The sequence below is a fragment of the Gekko japonicus genome, unplaced genomic scaffold (genome assembly GCF_001447785.1).
Source record: "Gekko japonicus isolate JY-2015 unplaced genomic scaffold, Gekko_japonicus_V1.1 scaffold53, whole genome shotgun sequence".
NCBI classification, from domain to species: domain Eukaryota; kingdom Metazoa; phylum Chordata; class Lepidosauria; order Squamata; family Gekkonidae; genus Gekko; species Gekko japonicus.
Genome location: NW_015162474.1, coordinates 2,216,688 through 2,239,349, shown reverse-complemented (window position 1 = coordinate 2,239,349; position 22,662 = coordinate 2,216,688). Strand labels below are relative to the sequence as shown.

General features: G+C 44.2%; 1 protein-coding gene across 1 annotated transcript in view; it reads left to right on the top strand.

Annotated features, from left to right (window-relative positions):
• Positions 1–21,732: 21,732 nt before the first annotated feature.
• DYRK2 (dual specificity tyrosine-(Y)-phosphorylation regulated kinase 2) overlaps positions 21,733–22,662 on the top strand; it is a 33,133-nt gene continuing 32,203 nt past the window's right edge. Inside the window, exon 1 of the mRNA XM_015405716.1 lies at positions 21,733–22,104. Coding sequence (XP_015261202.1) covers positions 22,026–22,104 — 79 coding nt within the window. The 5' untranslated portion in view covers positions 21,733–22,025. The remainder of the gene's footprint in view (positions 22,105–22,662) is intronic.

The following is a 22,662-nucleotide window of genomic DNA, read 5'->3' as shown; positions in this document are numbered from 1 at the left end:
CCTTAAACATATAATAGGTAACTTGTTCAGAAACTATTGGTTGATCTTATTTGTGCAACAAAAATAATTTGTTTGTGGTTTAATATACTAACCTTATCACAGAATAATCATTTTGACTATTGTTGTGCATGCTCAATGCCATCTCAGATGTAAACTGCAAGTCCCAGAAATTAAATCTCTGGCTATGATTCCTCAACTTCTCTACAATTACTGTCACTTAAATGCCTTTGTATCACAATACACAGGGAATGATAGGATATGAAAGGCCTCCACACTGGAGATTATGTTGCTCAAAGTTAGATTCCCCGTCCCCACATATGCTTAAATTAGCACAGGTTTCACTGAAGATTTTCACATCTCAGGAGCTGTTCATTATTTCTATCCTTGATAATGATCATCTTAATTTGATCATTGACATTCTAGGATTTTTTCCAATATCAATGATAGAGGTTAAGTATTTATAATCAGAGCATGGTTGAGGTGGGCTGGATGGCCTTAGCCACTGATCTTATGTATTGTATGCAGTATTGTTGTATGCTGAACATCCAACTAAAGAAGTGCACTTCTGTAGCCCCTGGCAGGCATCTTTTCCAGGCATTGTTGCTTCTAATGTTGCCAGGTTCCCCATGGCCACCAGCAGGGGATGGGAGTGGATGGCTGCCAGACCCAGGTTAGAAAACTCCTAGAGATTTGGGGATGGGGCCTGTGGAGGACAAGGACCTCAGGGGGGCACAGTGCCTAGAGCCCACTCTCCAAAGTATCCATTTTCTCCAGGGGAACTCATATCTGTAGTCTGGAGATGAACTGAAATTTCGGTGATCCCCAGGTCCCACCTGGAGGCTGGCACCCCTAGACTTGCTTCTACTTCTAGATCACTAAAAAGCAGGAAGCAGCATGAATGAAAAATGAAGGCAGGTGAAGGGATACTTTGTTGCTACATTTTTTGGTTCTTGACAGAACTAAACTGCTAAGGAACTACAAGGGAAGAACCTGTTCTGATTAACTATTCTTACTAAAGTGCAGGCAAAGTCCAATTGTGTACATATTGCTCTGGCAAGTATCATATAACAGAGTTCAGTGAGTTTAACTAAATAGTCACAAACTGTTTATGGTAAAATCATTACAGAGAAAACTGTTCCATAGCTAGGTTTATGGGTTTGTTTAAATTATAGTTTGTACACAAACTCTGGCTGGTGACTTCATGCAAGTAACAAATCACAGTTTCTGCATGAATCCTGGTTGTCTGTTTCTCACTTCCTCTCCACTGCCCACATCTTCCTTATACTGTGACCAGCTGACTACAACGGCAAGTGCGACTCAACAATCTGGTTTTTCAATTGAGACATCACAACAAACCACAATTTGAACCAACTATGATTAACAAATGCTAGTCTGAAACCTTGGCTTGATTTTAGTCAACAAATACTTCCCTGATGTTCATAGAGAACACAGGAATTATTCATTCTCCAATGGTGGAGATTGTCTTGCACAAAACTCTTCATCCTACATTCTCTGAGTGAGTAAAACCTTTATTGTAAAATGCATTTCATGCATTCCAAAAGGTTTAACGTTTCATAGGAACTTATTTTAGTGCTCCTCAAAATTTCCACAGGAAAAGATGAAAAAAGTCTTTCAGAATCATGTTTGTTTGTTTTTTTAATTCTGGGTTTTTGTCTGTGCCTTCACATCTCATGCTGCTGCACCAAGTGGTCAGGGTAAGTGAATTGTTCATACACGTCATCTTCTCTTTGTCCCATCTGCTGTTGCCACTGCCTTTAGCTACATAGTTGGGTACTGTTAACAGTCCTATTCTTAAATCTGGTATAGGGTTGCCGACTCTGGGTCAGGAAATTCCTGGAAATTTGGGGTGCAGCCTAGGGAGGCCAGAGTTAGGGGAGGGGAGGGGGCTAAGCAGAGATGCGATGCCATAGAGCTGCCATTTTCCCCATGGGAATGATCTCTCTGGGGATCAGTTGTAACTCTGGGAGAACTCCAAACTCCACTCAGGTATGAAGCCTGCTTGGGCTGGAGAATGAGGCAAAACAGGAGAGAACACATATACAGTTGCTTGGCACCACCCACTCACATGCTCTTCTACTGTTCAATATATCTCAGTCCCTTTCCTTACTACTGGTATGGGCTTCATGTTGATCTTGAGTTCTTAGTTTTAGCTGGCTTTGAAAATGGTGGCAGTGGGGACTTCCGTTCTACAGAACAGCGATGGCGGATGCTCTTCCCACAACGGGGAAGGGCGATTCACACACCAGCAGCCTGGAGGGGTGCCACCTCAAGTGACACCCCCGCGGAGCTTTTCCGATAGGCTCCAGGCCAGAGGGTTTTTGAGGGGTAGCCTCTTCGATGGCGTAATGCCAGAGAATTGAGGCTCCCCTCCGCCCTGATGGTCCAGTCACTGAGTGGCCTTTGGGCACAAGCTGGACTGACCGGGACAAGTGCCGGAGATCGAGCGGAATGGCGTAAAGCTGAGCGTGGTCAGAGAAACTGACCGACAATGAACGTGAGTTCTGAATAAAATGGAGTTTTGAAAAGCGATTCCCCCCCGTGGTTGAAAACAGAGATTGCAAAGAGGGACGCCTCTTATGCGAATGAGCGGCTAACGGACATGAAGGGGGAGAGGGGAGGAAGTAAACCAAAAGTATTCTGAGAGACTTATCTGAATTGTGAAGTTGTTTGGCGAGTTTTCCGAGTTGTGTGAAAGCGGTAGAAACTGTAAACAAAATGGGAAAGATGGTGGCCCAGCAGAGAAAGTTTAAAACAAAGCCGGGCAGTCAGAGTCCAAGACCGGAAGAGGGAGCAGATGTCCTCAAACTCCTGGCAGATATGCTTAAACCGGTGATGGAGCAACTCAATGGTATTAACCAGCAATTGACCGTGATGAATAAAAACTTTGCAGCACAGCAGCTCCAGCTGAACAAAACAGAGAAAAAAGTGGAGCCGGCAAACGAGAAAATTAAAGAGATAGACACCACAAGCAAGAAGTTGAAGAAAAGGATGGGAGATGTGGAAACAAAGCAGAATGCTCAAGAGAATCGAGTTTTGCAGCTACAGATGGAAAAAGCTAACATGATTTTCAGGTTTCAGGGGGTTCCTGCGACGGATCGGGAAGACTTGATGAGGGTGCTTAGTGAGATCATCGCTCCAGTAGTAGGCTTAACAGCGGATGAACTTGTAAACAAAATGGAGTCAGCCTACAGGGCATACTCCAATTACATTAAAAAAGTGTGCTAGCTCCCACCCTGTTCAACTTGTATTTGAACGACCTAATTGCCAGTTTGGAAGGTAGTGAATTTATGCCACCAGCCATAGGGCAATACAAAGTTCCAATCCTTTTGTATGCGGACGACATGGTTCTTCTCTCTGTAACCAAGATTGGTCTGAGGAGGTTACTTAATAAACTGGGTGAATATTGCAGGGCAGAAGCCCTGCAAATAAACTATGCCAAATCTAAAGTGCTAGTTTTCAGGAAAAGACCCAAGAAATCCGTGTGGAGCATTCTTGGTACACCAATTGAGCAATGTAGCACATACAGATATCTGGGTATAATCTTTTCAGAAACCCTCTCCTGGCGTCCCCATATCACACAACTGAAGACCGCTACCATGAACAATCTAGGGCTTTGTTGAAGTTTTACTTCTCTAGGGGTGGAGGTATGATCGACCCGGTTGTTAAATTATACATGAGCAAGATAATTCCAGCAATGCTGTATGGGGTAGAGATTTGGGGTTGGGACGAATCGTTACTGTCCCTGCTAGAAACTGTGCAAAATTATTTTATAAGGCGGATTTTGGTCTTACCCAAAGGTTCACCTGTGGCGTTGATGAGGGCTGAACTGGGTATGGTATCCCTGAAAGCCAGGGCAAATGTAAGAATCCTCTTGTATTGGAGGAAATGTTTAGAACGACCTCAGGATATTCTAGGTGTACAAAGTTTTGGATTGCTGTTGAAATCCTCGAAAAGATTAGATGATCACTTGAATTCTATTTTACTGAAATACTCAATCCCCGATGACTTATTGATAAACGAAAACCAAAAGTCTAAATTGAAGGAATGGGTATTTAATAAGGATGGGCTTTTGAACCGACATGTGTTGGTAAGTTGTCGTACAGCCCCCTTGTATAAGATCTTTAAAAGAGATCATTGCAGGACTGTATATCTAGAGAAACTAACTACTCTGGAGCAATTGCCAAGAGAATCGAGTTTTGCAGCTACAGATGGAAAAAGCTAACATGGTTATCAGGTTTCAGGGGGTTCCTGAAACAGATCGAAAAGACTTGAAGAAGGTGCTTAGTGAAATTATCGCTCCAGCAGTAGGCTTAACAGCAGATGAACTTGGAAACAAAATGGAGGTAGCCTATAGGGCATACTCCAATTACATTAAAAAATAGCTTACCTGGAGAAATAGTGGTCAAGACTGTAAGAAGACAAACTAGGGACACCATTTTAAAAGCAACTTCAGCAACTCCACTGAAAATGGGAAATGTAACCATCAAAACTTTAAAGGATATTCCATTTGAAATTAGACAAAAGAGGAAAAATTACGACTTAATTTCTTTCCTTCAAACTAATGGGATATTGTACAGGTGGGCGGTTCTGGAGGGTGTCATCTTTAAGATCAACAATAGAAGAGAGAAGATAGACTCCACTTTTAAAGCCAAAGAGTTTTTGGAACGACAGCTGGGGATAGATGAAGAGTCCAAAGAGAAAGAAACAAAATCTAGTGACTGCTACCTTGGGAATGGAAGAGGACTCTGCGGAAGAAAAGGGTGCAGGACCTGCCAGAGTGGTATATGATTTTAGAGACAGAAAGCCGAATTAAAGGCAGAAGGACTTGGAAAATGGCCTTTTGAAGTGAAGAATAAGAAGATGATCAGAGATTTCTCTCATAACAACTAATAAAATAACATATAAATAGTGAATGTTATAAGCAAGAACTCTACAAGTATATTGTGATATTAACACTTATAGTACTAACATTTTTACTAACAGTGGAAAGATCTCCACCTCTGGGGGTTTTAGTTTAGTGTGGTTTGCTTTCCTTTATCCTTAGTTGTAGTCCCTTCCCTAATATTTCTTTGTAGTTTTTTGTAGTATTTGCAAAATAAAAAAATATCCCTCCAGGGATTAAAAAAAAAGGGGGTAGCAGTGGACCTGCCCGTGGGGATTCATGCATGGAAACCTCTCCTTGCCCATGTTTAGCTCCAGACCACTGTATTGTTGTCCATCCACTAGAACCAATGCTGATTTTCAATAAACTATAAAAGACCACTTGAAACCTGGCACAAGTTTTGCTGTTTGGCTACAGCTGTGCTAAATTTTGAAGTGTGAGAGTTGATCTTTCCCATGACATCTGTCCAAACATAATTCTTGCATCACTAACTAGCAGTTTCCATCAACCAGGAATGAAGGTTCATATGAGTATGATGTGGGAAGGCAGATTAGCTGATAACTGAAGCTAGCAAGGCTGGTGTCCCAGATCCCCAGACTTGCCCTGGCCACAAGAGGTGAACACACAACTGACTCCAATCTTTGGGTTCTCAACACCCCAATGGCCACCCTGGCTTCCCACAGGCTGCCACCAATCCACTGGATAAAGTACAGCACCACCAGTTCAGTCCCTTTAAGTGGCCATTGCCAGCAACTGTGGCTGAGCCAGACTGGCTAGGACATAAGCAAAAGAACGGCAGGTGCAGGAGGATGGGCTGTTGAGACTGAACATGATTAAACATGGTCCTTATAAGAAGCCAAATGGCAGGCCAGGGAAGAGCTCTAGGTTTGCTCCAGGTTGTAGAGGAGAGGCTTGTGAAGAGACAAAGAGGAATGAGGTGGAATGAACTCTCAGCATCTAAGGCCTTTTACTGGCCCCAGGGGCTCAGATGGGACCACAGAGTAGAGTCCAAGGTAGACACTGATCCCCTATATCCCCACTGTTGGGTAGCTAAAGCTGCAGAATCCTATGGACACTGATTCCAGTGAGCCAAGTGGGACTTACTTCTAAATAAATATGCACGAGGTTATGGTGCACATACAAAAGATGAATCTTTCTGTTTTAACATATCTCGCTGTTTTAATATATATTTATTTATCCTGTAAGCCACCCTAAGCCTGCTTTGGCGGGGAGGGCGGGATACAAATTAAACAAACAAACAAACAAACAAACAAACACAATATTCTATTAAAAAGTGGTACTTGATATTTTCAATTAGATAGAAATACTCCTTCTACATGGTGTTGAGTTCCTTCTCCATCCCTGTGATGAATATTAGGTTTCAGGCCCATGTAGCATGACAGTCATGACAGCAGCATTTCAAAGCCCTGTTAACTACTGAAGAGGCTTATAGAACATATCTTTCACAAGAAGCCCAGAACTGTGTTTGAAAACCAAATGAGGATTTTTGACACCATACTAACTTTGATTCCTAAAAGCCCAGTCAAGGTAAACAAAATAGTGATACTGACATGGCGTTCCTTCATTGATCTACTAGAATTACTGTAAGAGCAGGTACAGTGATCGTGGTCATAATTTTAATGTATTACCAGTTGACTTTCAGAATAACTTTCAATACTGAAGATTTTAAAGACTTCAACTGAAGGAAAAATGTATTAAGGAGACAAAAGGTGACACCAGGACCAGCCCTTTCATAAGGCGAGGTAAGGCAGTTGCCTAAGGGCAAGAGCGTAGAAGGGTGCCACACTGGCCTGCCGCCTTGCCCCCTTCCCCCCCCCTTGTCAAAAGCCCTGCTCTGCTCCATTGGCCCTTGGCCTGCTGCCCCGCCGAGGTCATTGACCATTGCCACCCTTTCTTCACTTGGTGCTGGGAGGCGGGAGAGGCGGCCAGCCATGTCCAGTGAGTGCATGAGGTGGAATGTGCACAAGGGGGCGCAGTGCATGGGCCTGGCGGGGGCCACCTAGTCAAGTGCCAGCCAGGGGCTTCCTCCTTCCTCGTGCTCTCTTTCCTGGGTGGCCGGGCTTCATTGTGCGTGCAGGGGCGCTGTGAGTAGCTCTGGGTTTTTCTTACGTGAGCAGCATTTTAATATATGATGTAGTGGTACAACCCAGAATTCTACTGTCCCCCCCAGCATCCTGCCAAGGAGAAAAGTTCAGTGGAGAGGTCTCTTTGAGGGGCAAGGCTCAGGGTCTACGGGGGTGTGTGTGTGTAGAAAGGTGAAAGAAGCACTGGATAGGTACGTTGTCTTGGGCGGGGCAGAGTTTCCTGTGGGATCAAGTAGTGTGATTTGCTTTAATGTCTTGGAAGGGGGGGGGGGTCTCAAGAGAAAACCTTTGCTCAGAAGCCTGTGTGACCGTAGCTCTTGTCCCAGATGCATGTGGTGCTGGGGATTTGTAAACCAGACAGATTGAGTAGATGGGAAACTTGTGTGCCTACATTAGCAGTATAACAGCAGTCTAGTCTAGTCCTTCACTGTTCTGGAGAGGTATTTTTGCAAAACAGAAGTGTACATGGGGGTGTTAATTTTTAAAAAATATCATTTGTATTTGCATTAACTTATTGTTGTGCATATCTGTTGGGGACAACTCCACCTTTTCCTCCTCTCTTTTTGCTGTACCCTCCTCATCCAGGTTTACTGTGCTACCAGTGTATCCAAGCAGATCAGGATCCTGTTCCCCTGCAGCCAAGTCCCAGGTTTAGTCCCCAGCATCTCCAGTTGAAAGGATTGGGTAGCAGGCAATGAGAGCGTGAAGAGCCAGGTGTCAGTCTGTCTGAGTAGACTACACTGACCATGATGGACTGAAGGTCTGATTCAGTATAAGGCAGCTTCATGAGTTGGAAAATAAATAAATAAATCAGGGTAATCATGGGAACACAGAGAGCAGATGAAACCACCAATGGGAGAAGACCTTTTAAACTATAGTGTCCATGGATGGTATTTATTTATTCAACTGCACTCTTCCTCAGAGGAGCTCATGGCAGTTTATATATGTTTCCCATCTAGGCAGCACACAGGGTCAAACCTACTCTGATTTAACAGAAGCCATTGTGCCATGGGTCTTCAGAGAGCGATTAAACACAGACTGATGTGACAGTTCTCCATTGACAAAATGTTAGCCCTTACACAGCACAATAGTGTTGTCTTGTGCATACAGTCATCATGCCCATAATCCTTACAACAGCCCAGCAAGCAAGGTCAGTGTTACACATGAAGCTGCCTTATACCGAGTCAGGCCACTGGTCTATCAAAACCACTAATGCCTATGACTGGCAGCAGTTCTTGATTGTCTCAGGCAGAGAGAATTTCACATGCTGCCTGGAGATGCCAGGGATTGAACTTGAGATCTTCAGCATGCAAAGCACATGCTGTCTGCCACTGAGCCCTGGTTCTCTCCCACCCCATAGCATGAAAGGAGGCAAGAGAATGGTGTCTGTGGCTAATTTGCATTAAGAACCAAAAAGTTAGAGAAATAGGTATCAAAGGGCCAAATAGTTGCATGTCTCTACAAAAAACACGTGTTTATTACAGTAAGGTTAAAAACAGTTATAGGCCCAAATAATAGCCTCAAATCAGAATAAAACCACACATAAATATCGAACCTAGACCATATGCGACCCTGACATATGCATTTTGGTCAAATGGCCTTCTTCAGTGTTCAAGCATAATTTATGTTTGATATTTATATATGATTTTATTCTGATCTGAGGCTATTGTTTGGGCCTATAACTTTTTAACCTTATTGTAATAAATGCATGTTTTGTATATTTGTTTATATCCATGTTTTTTGTAGAAACATCCAATTATTTATCCCTTTAATTCCTATTTCTCTAATCTTTTGGTTCTTAATTTTAGTTTTCTTTGGGTTAAGATTATTTATTTATTTATTTATACCCCACCCTATCCCATAAGTGGATTTTTGGTTTCTTATGGCTAATTTGCACTAGTGGCTTCCCAATTCACAGCTAATGCACTTTGGTTACAATGCTATGCAACATGTTTCCTTGAGAGCAACCCACACTGAAATCATCGGCTTAGGCTTCACAGCACCATCCTGCATTGAACCAGCTGACAATGCTGCAAAAGAGACTACTTGGTTTGGCAACTATTTCAATTGACCATGCTGAAGCATCAGCGCTTGACCTGAAGGAATTGGTGATAAAATTTGCTAAAGAAAAGGCACGCAAAATGAGATTCTGATGTGCCTGAAATGGAAACATTAAAGAGACTTAAATTTCAACATCACTATTAACAGGATTTTTCAAAATGCTTTGTGATTTGTGCTTTTCTGTTTGAGAGAGAAAATCAGAGATTGTATTACTTGTTCTCACAATTAAAATAAGAAAGAAATTAGCAATTTCAAATGTGTTTTTTCATTCTTCTTAAAATGCATTTACGTTTGAACATGGGGGGGGGGGGGCGCCAGAAGGTAGCTTCGCCTAGTGTGCAAAAAAACCTGGCACCGGCCCTGGGTGAAATCCATCAAAGCAACTACTGAGGTTGCTTAAAATGGTGAAAAAAGTTATTTTGTAGTGTTTTACTATGAAACAAAGAAGCTTTATTCAAACTGGCCACCGTAGTAGAAGCATAAATGCCTAATAGGATAAGATATATAAATGTATTATTAGCAGGATAAGACCACTGTGAAGAAATTCTCTGACCTTCATCCATGAACTTTCTACAATATACCACTCCTATCAAACACAGTAGTTGACTTCAGTGTTCTAAATTTAATGATATGGCAGTCACTGAATAATGAAAAAGTAGGACAGAATAACATGTACTATATGTATTTTGTTAATCCCACACACTGATATTTGGGCACTGAAGAAAGTTAATGACTCATATGAAAAGAAAGAGGAAAATAGGGTGCTGTGTGAAAGGAGGAAGGCGGGTTTACATAAGCCAAGACTTTTTGGCAAGTTGGCAACAGTTAAAAGAGAGCAAAAAAGAAGCTTCCTTAAAATGTGAAAAGCTAAGACCCGAAAATAAAATGTGGTTACCTTTTCATCCATCAGATTTAACTTCCCCTCTTTGCTAGTTGACCTTGAGAACTGTTTTACTGCCTGGCTGCCTTTCCTTTCCTTTCCTTTCCTTTATTTACAAAGAACAAGGTCATTGTTTTGCTTTAGCTATATGCAAATTATTTCATTAGAGTTGATAATGTATTGGTAATTGCAGATACCCCAATTTCCCTGTTGTGGCATAAGCTACAGTAAATGTGCTAGTTTTTAAGATGTCATAAGACTTGTTTTAGATCATAGATTAATTAATGTTTCACTTTAAATTATGATGTTACTGCCATTGACTGTTCCAAGATCATACAATTATTGTTATTTTTTTTACTTTCAATGAAATACTGTTCGTTTTCACCACAGAAATCCTCAGGGTTTAAATTACAAAATAGCACTGTAGTGAAAAAGAGTTATATTTCTTTCCCCATTTCTTCAGAGTGAAGTACTTCCTTGTTAGATACTAGGTGGGAGTAATAAAGATTATAGAAGTTTCTATTGCAGGCAACAGCCCTTACTTTGTATAAACAGCTGGATTTGAAACAGTCCTATAAATATAAAGCCACCAGCACTTCTAGGCCAGAAAAGGTTACATAGAAGACAAAGATATCATTTATTTTCCATTTAAAATAGAAAGTTACAGCCTTCTGAAACAAATTGTCTAAAATTAAGGGTCAATGAAAGGTACGTGGTCACTGACAGTTACTAAGGGCTGTCCATAGGGCCAGGGACCATAGTATGCAATGACGTGTTTAACAAAAGAGAAATGAAACTGTGTCTGCTGGGCCCCAAGTGCACATCTTGACCCCTTGGACATCTAAAGATTCTGGCCTATAAGAATAAGCACAGTTATATTTTCTCCATCTTCAACCATCAGTATAATCCTAAAAATGTTCATAACAGTGACAGATACAGTCCCTGCCAGTAGGGTTGCCAGGTCTCACCTTTGCTGTGGTGGGGGGCTCCTGGCTCCTCGCTGTGACTCTTCTGCTTCATGCACAGAGCTCACGCGGTGCGATGACATCACCGGTAGTGACGTCATCACGCTAGGGCCATCATGTGGTGACGCTCTAGCATTCAGGGCAAAAACTCAATGGCAACCAGAGGAGGAGGAGGAGGAGGAGGAGATTGGATTTATACCCTGCCCTTCACTACCTGAAGGAGTCTCAGAGCAGCTTACAGTACAGTTTACAAATCTGGCATAAAAAACCACTACCAGGATCAAAACTTATAAAGCATTTATGAAAGAGAAAATGTTCACAAGCATACTCTTAGCACAGCACCAGACTGAGCAAGGGATTCAAAATAAGAAGGTAAAACACAATTCCTCTGTCCCTCCCTCTATATTTCTATAACAGTAAATCAGCATATTTTAAAAAACAAGACATTAAAAATTGATTATATAAAGCAATGTGAAATTTAGGTTTCTCCCCTAAGTCTATTTGCTACAGCAGCATACTCATAAAAATGAATGTCATTCTTAAAAGACTCAGAGTACAGAACATTTTTACATACATAATAATAAACATTGAAAGGATTTATGTGGATCAAAGCAATCACCTTAAACCAGGTGAATTGAACCTGAACAAAAATGTGAATAGATGGCTAGAGTGGTTAGACTGTCAGACTAGGACTAGGGAGACCTGTCTCTTATATTTTGATTCTGGCCTTGATCTCAGGAGCCCATATGTGGATCTCCTTTCTCCATTTCTACCTCCTTGAGTTGGTGAGAGTGACTGAGAGACAGTGGGCTGGTCCAAAGTCATCTAGTGAGAGTTCTTCGTGGCCGAAATGGAACGAAGCCAGAATAATACTGAAATTGCTCATCATAACGGCTCTGGAGACCTGAATTAAAATCCCCTCCCAGCCAGGAAGTTCACTAGATATCTGTGGGCCAGTCACTCTCTTTCTCAATTTAACCAGACATTTCAGTAAATAAATCAGAAGGAGGTGACAATAGCATTAGAGGTTTTCATAAATGCAGGAGATGTGCAGCGTGCAAACTTATGTTGGAGGGCAATGTATTTGAAAATCCTACTAAGAATATAAAAATCAAATGCCCTTTTTTTGCAACATGTTCATCCAAATATACTGTGTACATCTCTACCTGCCCCTGTGGATGACAATATGTAGGCATGTCCACACGTTCTATTAGGACACATGTCCTTGAGCTCCACTCAAGAGTACATCATAAAACTGTTCAGACACCAATGACAGAGCATTACATTCAGGCCGGTCATTCTGCAGAGGAAATGAATTTTCTTGTGATTTTTGTGTACCATAATAGACCTCATGTCACCCAAAATATTACTCAAATTATTTTACAAAAGGAGACCCGTTTTATTTATGACCTTAAGACCTATGCTCCATTTGGAATGAATCAGAGCCTGAAGAGACATTGAAACGTCTATATACCTAGGAAAGATGTTGGTTCGGCTATAGAAGATTTTTCACTGGTCGTCCTCTGGTTGATTTATGATTGCAGAAGGTCTTTGGACACTTTTTTTGCATTTAAGCAAGGAGAATCGACCAGTTGGATTTATGTGCATACCTTATTATCAGCACCCGTGTGCGCAAACTGTTATGTCTATTTGTATCTATGCTGATGTATGATATGCCGTGAGCACATATTGTATTTGTATTTGTTGTGGGTTGTGGACCACCAACTCATTATAGATGTTTATTTGCAATTTAAACATTTACTTAATATATCTTATACTCAGACATTTCAAGTGCATTTAATCTCTGATGGTCTTCCCCTGGCGTTTTTCTGTTGTTTTCTATTATCACATGCTAGGGATCCCTGTTCTGTTCTCCAGGTTAGGTAGCTGGAGATCTCCCACTATTACAACTGAGCTCCAGGTGACAGAGATCAGCTCACCTGGAGAAAATTGCTGCTTTGGAAGGTGGACTCTGTGACATTATACCCCATTGAAGTCCCTCCCCTCCCCTCCCCAAACCCGCCTTCATCAGGCTGTACCCCCAAAATCTCCAGGTATTTCCCAACCCAGAGCTGGCAACCCTAAACAAAAACAGTAACTGTAATGCTGAACAGCTACAAACACCTTTATGAAGTACTTCATGTTTCACTTCCTGGTTCAGTGCTGCCAGAGAACCTACGCAGAAGGCCCATTCTCATACAGTGCCACGGAATACCTCTTAGAGAAGTATTCACTGCTACATCTATTTCTGCATCTTAATGGTACTATAAAAGTGACAGCTTTTCTAAAAGTACAAGACAGCCCAAGGCCTGGCATATACATGAAATGTGAGAAAGTACTATTACTGAAACGTTATGTCACTGAAACAACTAATGAATGTGTGCAGATTCACTGCTTCTCAACCGCTCTGAGGAGCACTCCTACTAGGATTAGAAAGTTTTCAGAGTTGGAGAGCTCATCATGCTCCATAAACAACACCATTCCACCAGCAAAAAGCAAACCATGTCAGATTCAGGTGTGGGAAGGAAAGAAGGAGCAGACATATATCAAAAAGGGTTTGGTATTGATTTGTATTATGACACTTCCAGTAGATTTCAAAACCATCAGGAATTTGACTGTCAAATTTATAATTTGCATGAAGTTCTGATTATATATACATGGAGGGGGTGGAGAAAGTTGGATCCAGTATAATTTCTGCTGGTGGAAGAAATTTCCATCATAGGGGTGGGACTTCTGTGTCTTCCTCTCCTACTGCAACCTAAAATTCCCCCCTCACACACTGCTCTTGGGGAACACAGAGTACCCAGAAACAGCCTGAAGGGGAGCCAGAGATCTGTCATGGGAACAGAGAATAAGTGAAAGTTTCCTCCCACCCCCATTGGTGGAAACGTTGCATTGAATCCAACCCATATATATACTCACAGCAAGAAAAGGAGAGCAAGACAGGTTGTTTCCATCAAGAATTAGAGCATTTTTTTAAAAGTCTTATGTGTGAATGTGAAGAAATATAAAATTAATATCCAGTAACAACCGGTAACAACAAGCAGACACATATGGTGTTCACTACATTACAAATCCCTCGTTCTTTTGTTGAATTTAAGAATGGCCAATGAAATTATTCTCTAGCAAGGGAGTTTAGGATTGCAGCCTTAGAATGATGTGCAGTGAACTCACATTTGGATTTTATGAATTATCTTTGTTTTATAAGATTCATTACTTGGTTATTGTATGGAATACAAATTTTCTTCATCAAAGTGGTGCAGCTGCTTAGATGCAGAGGAGCAGCTGATTCAGGCCCATAGCCAGAAATTTTCGGGGAGGGGGGCACTGGGGGGCATGATGTCACTTCTTTTTTTAAAAAACCCCGAAGGGATATTTTTATTTTGCATTAAACTACAACTACAAAGAAAATTAGGGAGGGAAACTACAACTAGGGATAAAGGAAAGATAACCACACTAAACTAAAAACCCAAGAGGAGGAGATCTTATTTCTGTTAGTGTAAATGTTAGTACCACAAGTGTTAATATCACAATATACTTGTAGAGTTCCTGCTCATCTTCCATGTTTATATGTTACTATGTTAGTTATGAGAAAACTTTCTGATCATCTTCGTGTTCTTCGCTTCAAAAGACCAATTTCCGAGTTCTTCTGCCTTTACTTCCGCTTTCTGTCTCTAAAGTCGTAGACAACTTTGGCAGGTCCTGTACCTGTTTCTGTAGCAGAGTCCTCTTCCGTTCCAGAGGTAGCAGAGTCACTAGATTTCGTGTCTTCCTCCTTAGACTCTTCCTCTGTTCCAAGCTGACGTCTCAAAAACTCTTTAGCCTTGAAAAGGGAGTCTATCTTCTCTCTTTTGTCGTTAATCTTAAAGATGACACCTTCCGGGATCGCCCACCTATACGTTATTCCATTAGTTTGAAGAAAAGCAATCAAATCTTTGTAATTATTCCTCTTTTGCTGGATTTCAAATGGAATGTCTTTTAGAGTCTTGATAATTACATTTTCCATTTTCAGTGGAGTTGCTGATGTCGCTTTTAAAGTAGCATCTCTAGTCTGTCTTCTTGAGAATCTGACCACAATTTCTCCAGGTAGGCTATTTTATATATATATAGTTGGAGTATGCCCTATAGGCCACCTACATATCTTTTACCAGTTCATCCGCTGTAAAGCCTATCACTGGGGCGATGATCTCGCTAAGCAGCCTCCTCAGGTCCTCTTTCGCTGCTTCAGGAACTCCCTAGAACCTGAGAATCATATTGGCTTTTTCCATCTGTAATTGCAGTACACGGTTTTCTTGAAGATTCTGCTTTATTTCCACTTCTCCCAGTCTTTTCTTCAACTTCTTATTTGTGGTGTCCATCTCTTGGATTTTCTCATTAGCCTGCTCCACTTTCTTTTCCATTTCATTCTACTGGAGCTGTTGAGATGCAAAGTTCTTATTCATCACAGTCAGTTGCTGGTAAATACCATCGAGTTCCTCCATCACCGCCTTGAGCATATCCGCTAGTAATTTAATGACGTCTGCCCCCTCTTCCGGTTTGGGACTCTGACTGCCTGGCAGTTTTGTTTTTAACTTTGCACGCTGGGGCGCCATTTTTCTGATTTGTTTACACTTCCCACTGCTTCCTCCCGACTCGAGAAACTCGCCCCACAATGTCAAAAATCAAGTAAGTCTCTCACAACACACACGCTGCTTTCCTCCCCTCTCCCCCTTCATGTCGTTTATCAGTTACTTCGCATAAGAGGCATCCCTCTTTGCGTCTGTTTCTTCCCACACGGGGGAAGGGGGGAGAATCCGCTTTTTTAATAGTCCGTTTTATTCAGAACTCACGTTCATTGTCAGTCAGATTCTCTGACCATGCTGCATTTTAACGATATTCCGTTCGATCTCTGGCGCTTGTCCCGGTCAAACTGGCTTGTGCCCAAAGGCCACACAGTGACTGGACTGTCAGGGCAGAGGGGAGCCTTGATTCTCTGACATTACGCCATTGAAGAGGCTACCCCTCAGAAGCCCTCTGGCCTGGAGCCTATCGCAAAGGCTCCGCAGGGGTGTCACTTGGGGTGGCACCCCTCCAGGCTGCTGGTGTGCAATTCGCCCTCCCACGGTTCGGGGAGAGTGTCCACCATCACTGCTTTGTAAACTGGAAGTCCCCGGCATGATGTCACTTCTGATGTCACAAAATTAGTAAAATAAATCAAATAAAAGAATAAAAGAAGAGTTGGATTTATACCCTGCCTTTCACTTAGAGTCTCAGAGTGGCTTACAATCACCTTCCCTTCGTCTCCCCACAAGAGACACCCTGTGAGAGATCACCGAGCTGGCTCTTTAAGGGGCAAAAGCCCTGACTTGGATAGCCCAGGCTAGCTCCGCCCAGGCCCTGAGGGAACAATGCAACTGCCGGTCATGTCCCTTTGCAAGCAGGGGAATGGAGATCCAACAAACTCTCAGCCTTCGGGTGGGGTGCCCTAACAGACCACCCAGCATGACTGCACCAGCTAAGGGAAGTCTGGGCACAGGAGACATAGCCATAAAACCGTTCACCTTCCCTGAAACCAACAGGTCACATGACACTGGCAGCAAACTCCTCCCCCACTATCCTGGCACAGGTGTGGTGACGCTGCTACTGCCCTGCCTGCCTTCTCCATGCCTGAGTTCACCCTGTCCACCTTCTCCAAACTCACCCTGTCCACCTTCTCTGTGCTGGGATTCAGAAGGAGAAGGAGAGCCTGGCAGGCTTGGCTTGGATTCTGGCTATCCCAGCAGGACTCTGCCCCCCCCCCCCGTTCCCTACTAATCCCAGGCACACAGGCATGCATGGTTGTCCCCCCAGGCTGTCAGGCTCCTGTGAGGGATGGGGGCAGGGCACATTCAACAGGGGGCATTGCCTCCTAAATGCGCCCCATGGCTATGGGCCTGGCCTGAGCTGATTATCTGATTGATCCACTTTCTGCTCCATTCTTTGCTGCAGTTCCAGAATGTCATTGTTTAGGAAACGTGGAAAAGTAAGTTACAAAAGGTTGCTGGATGGTATCATTCAATGGTTGTCATATAAATAAGGTCTTCTTCCTTCTCTATGAAAATCAAGTTCTCAGAGTATAAACCAGGGATCCCTAACCTTTTTGAGCCTATGGGCACCTTTGGAGTTCTGACACAGGACAGTGGGCTAACCCACAAAATGGCTGCCTCAGGAACCACAAAATAGTTGCCATAGGAGATGGAGACACATACACAAAGGAAGCCCAAGTGTAGGGGAGAAAAGAGGTAATAGCTAATCAGCTCTTCAGTGGCCAATCAGAAGCCCCACCCACTTTCTAAAAACACTTGGTGAGCAACAAGGAAGATGTTTGTGGGCCCATGATGCCCATGGGCACTACGTTGGAAACCCCTAGTACAGAAATTTATTATTAACAGAAATTGCTAAGGTTCCAATGCTTCTCAAAAACTGTGCTGATGCCACTGCAGCACCATTGTTCTTAGTAATGAGACACCAGAGACAAAGCTAAGAATGACCACCTTCCCTTTCCCTGTGAGCAGGACATTGCAGTGCTGTCACCAGTGTTCCCTCTAAGCTGAGTTAGTGTGAACTAGCTCACAGTTTTTTAGCCTCCAGCTCACACATTTTGATCTTAGCTCAGGAAGAGATGGCTCCAGAGCAAACTAATTTATGCAGTAGCCAAATCGCTCGCTCACAACTTTAATGCCAGAAATTCACAGAGTAGAATTTTTGCTCACAAGACTCCACAGCTTAGAGGGAGCATTGGCTGACTCTGCTGAGGGGACAAGCTCCCATAAGCATCCCACTAAGAAAAACTCTGGGTTTTATCATCCTGGTAAGCAATTATGGCCTTGTGGTAGAAGTTGTCAAATGATTATATGGAACACTTAATAGGCGAAGTAATCTTGAGATTCTGATTATTTCCAGGAAGACTACATTTATCAAAGTGCATCATCAAAATCTCTGGAATATCAGGGTTTTGAAAATGGATAACATAAGAACATAAGAGACGCCAATGTTGGATCAGGCCAAAGGCCCATCCAGTCCAACACTCTGTGTCACACAGTGGCCAGAAATACCAGTGCCATCAGGAGGTCCACCAGTGGGGCCAGGACAGTAGAAGCCCTCCAACTAGGGCTGCCAAGTGGGGGCGGGGGTGGGGTGGGGAAACCCCCACTTTGGAGGCCAAATTTCCGCTGCAGCGGAATCGGGCCCCGGGGGGAACTCCGCCCCCAAAGCCACATCGCTCACGTTGGGGGCATGGCCCCATGGCCCAGATTGTGGGGGGGAACCCATATGGTCCCCCCCCGATGATCTGGGCCACACCCCCAATGTGAGCGATGTAGCACGTCACTTCCTGCGCGGATGCGTGCGCGTCCTTCACGAGCTCCAGGAGCCCGGCGAGGCTCCCCTGCTGCAAAGGGTAGGTGCACTTGGCAACCAGTACCTCTTTCTTTACCTGCTCTTTCCCATGCATAATCTTATAAACCTCGATCATGTCACCCCTTAGTCGTCTTTTCTCCAAGCTAAAGAGCCCTAAGCGCTTTAACCTTTCCTCATAGGGAAAGTGTTCCAACCCTTTTATCATTCGAGTTGCCCTTTTCTGCACTTTTTCCAAAGCTATAATATCCTTTTTAAGGTGTGGTGCCCAGAACTGCACACAGTATTCCAAATGAGGTCTCACCATTGATTTATATAGGGGCATTATTATATTGGCTGATCTGTTTTCAATACCCTTCCTAATAATCCCCAGCATAGCATTGGCCTTCTTTATTGCAGTCACACACTGTCTCGACATTTTCAGTGAGTTATCTACTACAACTCCAAGATCTCTCTCTTGATCTGTCTCTGCCAGTTCAGACCCCATCAATGTGTATTTATATTTAGGATTTTTGGCTCCAATGTGCATCACCTTGCACTTGGCCACATTGAACCCCATTTGCCATGTTGAGGCCCACTCGCCCATCCTTGACAGATCCCCTTGGAGTGCCTCACAATCCTCACTGGTTTTCACCACCCTGAACAACTTTGTATCATCCGCAAATTTAGCCACTTCACTGCTTACTCCCATCTCCAAATAATTAATGAACAAGTTAAAAAGCAGTGGACCAAGTACTGATCCCTGCGGTACCCCACTGCTTACCACCCTCCACTGAGAAAATTGCCCATTTATATTCACTATCTGTTTTCTATTAATTAGCCAGTTTTTGATCCATAAAAGAACTTGTCCTTTTATCCCCTGATTTTTGAGCTTACTTAGGAGCCTCCTGAAATCAGCGGTTCTGGAGTGGGCAAGCACTTCTCATCTTCCACAGTGAAGACAGAGGCAAAAAATGCATTTAGCTTCTCAGCCATTTCCCTATCATCCTTCAGTACTCCTTTTACCCCTTGGTCATCCAAGGGCCCCAGTGCCTCCCTGGCTGGTTTCCTGCTTCTAATGTATTTGAAGAAAGTTTTATTGTTGGTTTTTACGTTTTTTGCTATATGCTCCTCATATTCCCTTTTTGCCTGCCTGACCACGGACTTGCATTTTATTTGCCATAGCCTGTGTTCTGTTTTATCAGCCTCACTGTGACTAGCTTTCCACCGCTTAAAGGAATCCTTTTTACCTTTTTACAGCTTCCATTACTTTGTTTGTTAACTATGCAGGCTTTTTCCTATACCTGTTTGTGCCTTTCCTAACCTGCGGAATATTTTTTTTTTGAGCTTCTAGAATTGTAGTTTTAAATAGTTTCCAAGCTTCCCCAATGGTTTTGATCCCTACAGAACCCAAACTATGGAAAACATAGGTTTATTATTTTGTGTGAATACACATTTGAAAAGTGTGCTTGCACACAAAAGCTCATACATTGAATAAAACTTTGTTGGTCTTAAAGGTGCCACTGGACTATAAATTTGTTCTACTGCTTCAGACTAACATGGCTGACCAGCTGGATTTATCTTTATGGTAACACAAACATCCGAAGCAGTTCTAATGGTTTCCTGAACTCTGCTAAAAACCCCTTTTCTCCCAGTGAAAATAGATACAGCTGAACTACTGGCCATTCCTTAAAGGGCTTCCCTTACATTTATCATTTTAGCTTCTTACTTATCCGGATTGAGAATAAAACAGCTGTTATTTTCACCCAAGCACTTAACCTACACATGCTCGTCACCCTCTCATTGACAGTAATCCTGTGTCTCAGCTGACCACTCTGCCACACATCTGTGCTATCAGTGTTTTAAAACATGTTCCCACAGTGCTTATCGTTTTGAGTGTCATTAGAATAGAGATTCACTGCCTGTACATTTATTTCCCTAGTGGAGAAATTATCAGGATCTTGTGGAAATGATAATATCATTTGCATGTTAACACCCTCTAACTTTACTTCAAGAGAGTGCTCTTGCCCAAGTAAGAACGACAACTTGTAATTTGTAACCCGGCAACAATATGGAGGAGTTGATGGTCCTTTTATATGATATTTTGTTTGGGTATGCCCTGGAGCTCTTGGTAGCCATGCTATTCCTTGGTCCTTGAGGATAATGGGATGTTTGTGTGTGACAGACAAAGTAAGATAACAGTGATGGGTTGAATGACTGTGGAAAAAAGAGAAAGCTATGAAGATGATTTCTTCATACTGTTATGTCTCATGTCAATAGAAGAGAATGACATTCTATGATGGTGGGTAATAGAGGAATGTTCAGATTAGCATTTCAGGAGCTACCTTTTCCTACAGAAGGCAGCAGAAGAAATTTGTCTGCCACCTTATCAGCTTTTTAAAAAACAAGGGAAATCTGGATAATTTATGACATATACTATGTGTCAGATTTCGGAAGTTTTACTCCCACCACTTCCCCAATGTGTCAATGCCGTCAGCATCCAACCTGCTGCTGTATAATCTGACATTCTGTATGATACAAAGCACATTTGCTTTACAATGAAGATATCTTCTTTTAAACTTCTTTTCTTCTTTTGCTTTCTGTTAAAGCAGTTTCTTCCCACACCTTCCTCTCTTTATATTCACTTTCCAGAGGTCTTTGTGATAATGACAGTTACCTTATCTCACCTTCACCTTTTCACACCTCTTTTTTCTTGTCTGATTTCCCCTCTCTTCCCACAGGGTTCCTTCTTTTGTGTCCTGTGGGCATTTTCTCTTCTCACAAAGGAGATCCTCTCCAGAGCAGTATACTTGCTCCCCCTCAGAAGGTGGTGGCAGTTGAGAAAAGGGAAGAAGGGAGCTTGTGTTTCCTAGGCAGCATAAGTAGAGGGTGTAGGACAGCAGGTGACAAGGCCATGGGTTTGTGGCCTGGCCCATGAGGAGAAAGGGAGGAAGGTTAAAGTGTGGAGGCTAATTAAGGGGTGGTCTCTATGTGTGGCATGCATGGGGGGGGGGAGTCTGCCAGCCTCCTTCTCCTCTCGTTTTGTGGCCAGGAAGGTGGGGGAAGGGCAGCTGAGCATTGCCTTAGAAACGTCAATGTCTACGCCTCCCCCTCCTCCCCTTTTCCCAGAGACCACATGAGAAGGGGGGAGGAAGGGGATGGTCACTTCGCCTCAGCAGCCAAGCTAAGTCAGCTGCAGCCCTGCAAGAGGGAAGAACGGCAGCCTGCTGGGCTATCCCCGCGGCGGAACGCAGCTAGAACTTGGCTCGGCCTTTGTGAACCCGCGCGCCGAGCCTTGCGGGTTTCTGAAAGTGAAAGTGCCGCGGGCTCCCAGAGGCAGCGGGAAAGGCTTGCGCGGCTGCGTTAAAAGGGGGGGGGGGACGACGAGGAGGCAGAGCGCGGGGGCGCGAGGGACTCGACAGGATCCTGGAAAGTGGCGGGGTGATGCGCTTGGGCCGGGAGGCGGCGGCGGCGCTTTCGCTGCTGCTGCTGCCGCTGCCGCCGCCTCTCTTCCCGCTGGAGAAGGAAGCCGAGGGCCAGAGGACGAGGCTGGGGCGGGGGGCTGCGGCCGCCCGGCGGGCCCGGGCTTGGGGGGGACGGATGCCGCCGCGGGGAGCGCGGCTGGGCGCTGCTGCTGCTGCGGGCAAGAGGACGGCGGCGGGCGCCAGCGTTCGGCGAGGCCAGGCCGGTGAAGCGGAGGAGGCGCCGCTCAGGAGGCGCCCTGAAATGCGTTCCCCTCTCCCTCCCTTCCAGCGGCCATGTTAACCACCAGGAAACCGTCTGCCGGCGTTGCTGGAGCTGGAGGGGCCGCTGGGGCCGCCGCTTCTGGCCCGGCTGGTAAGGAGGGGCGAGGGGGCTTGCCGCGGAGCGCGAGGAGAGGCCAAACAGCTTCACCTCGCCCCCCCCCACACCCCATGCCCTTAAGACCCCCCGCTGTCAAGCTGCAGACAGAGCGCGTTTTTTTGGGGGGGGGGCTGTTCTCCTCTTTCTCCTCGTTCAGCTCCCCCCCCCCCCCCCCCCGGGGGCCCTTTTTTTCTGGTGCCTTTTGCTTCAAGGCTGGACAATAAAACTCTGTTGGGCTCTTGCTTGGGCGCCCCCGTTACCCTGGGCTGGCTTGGGGTTCTGTTCCTCGAGCCAGCAGTTCTGGGCCACTGGGGTCCTCCTGGGAAAGGGTTGTTGAGGGCTCGGCGTCGGTGCTGTGCGAGCAGAGGGCAGTCCCACCATTGAACGGCTTCCCTAGAGGCAGAGGCGAGGAATCGGGAAACTGGATTGGACGAGTGGTTATTTCCCCCTCCCGTTTCGACTAGACAGACGGCACAAGGCGGCGGGGGGGAAGGTGCCACGCAAATCCAGTTTGGTTGCCCTCTTGTGCTCCTAATGGTTGTGGGTTAATCA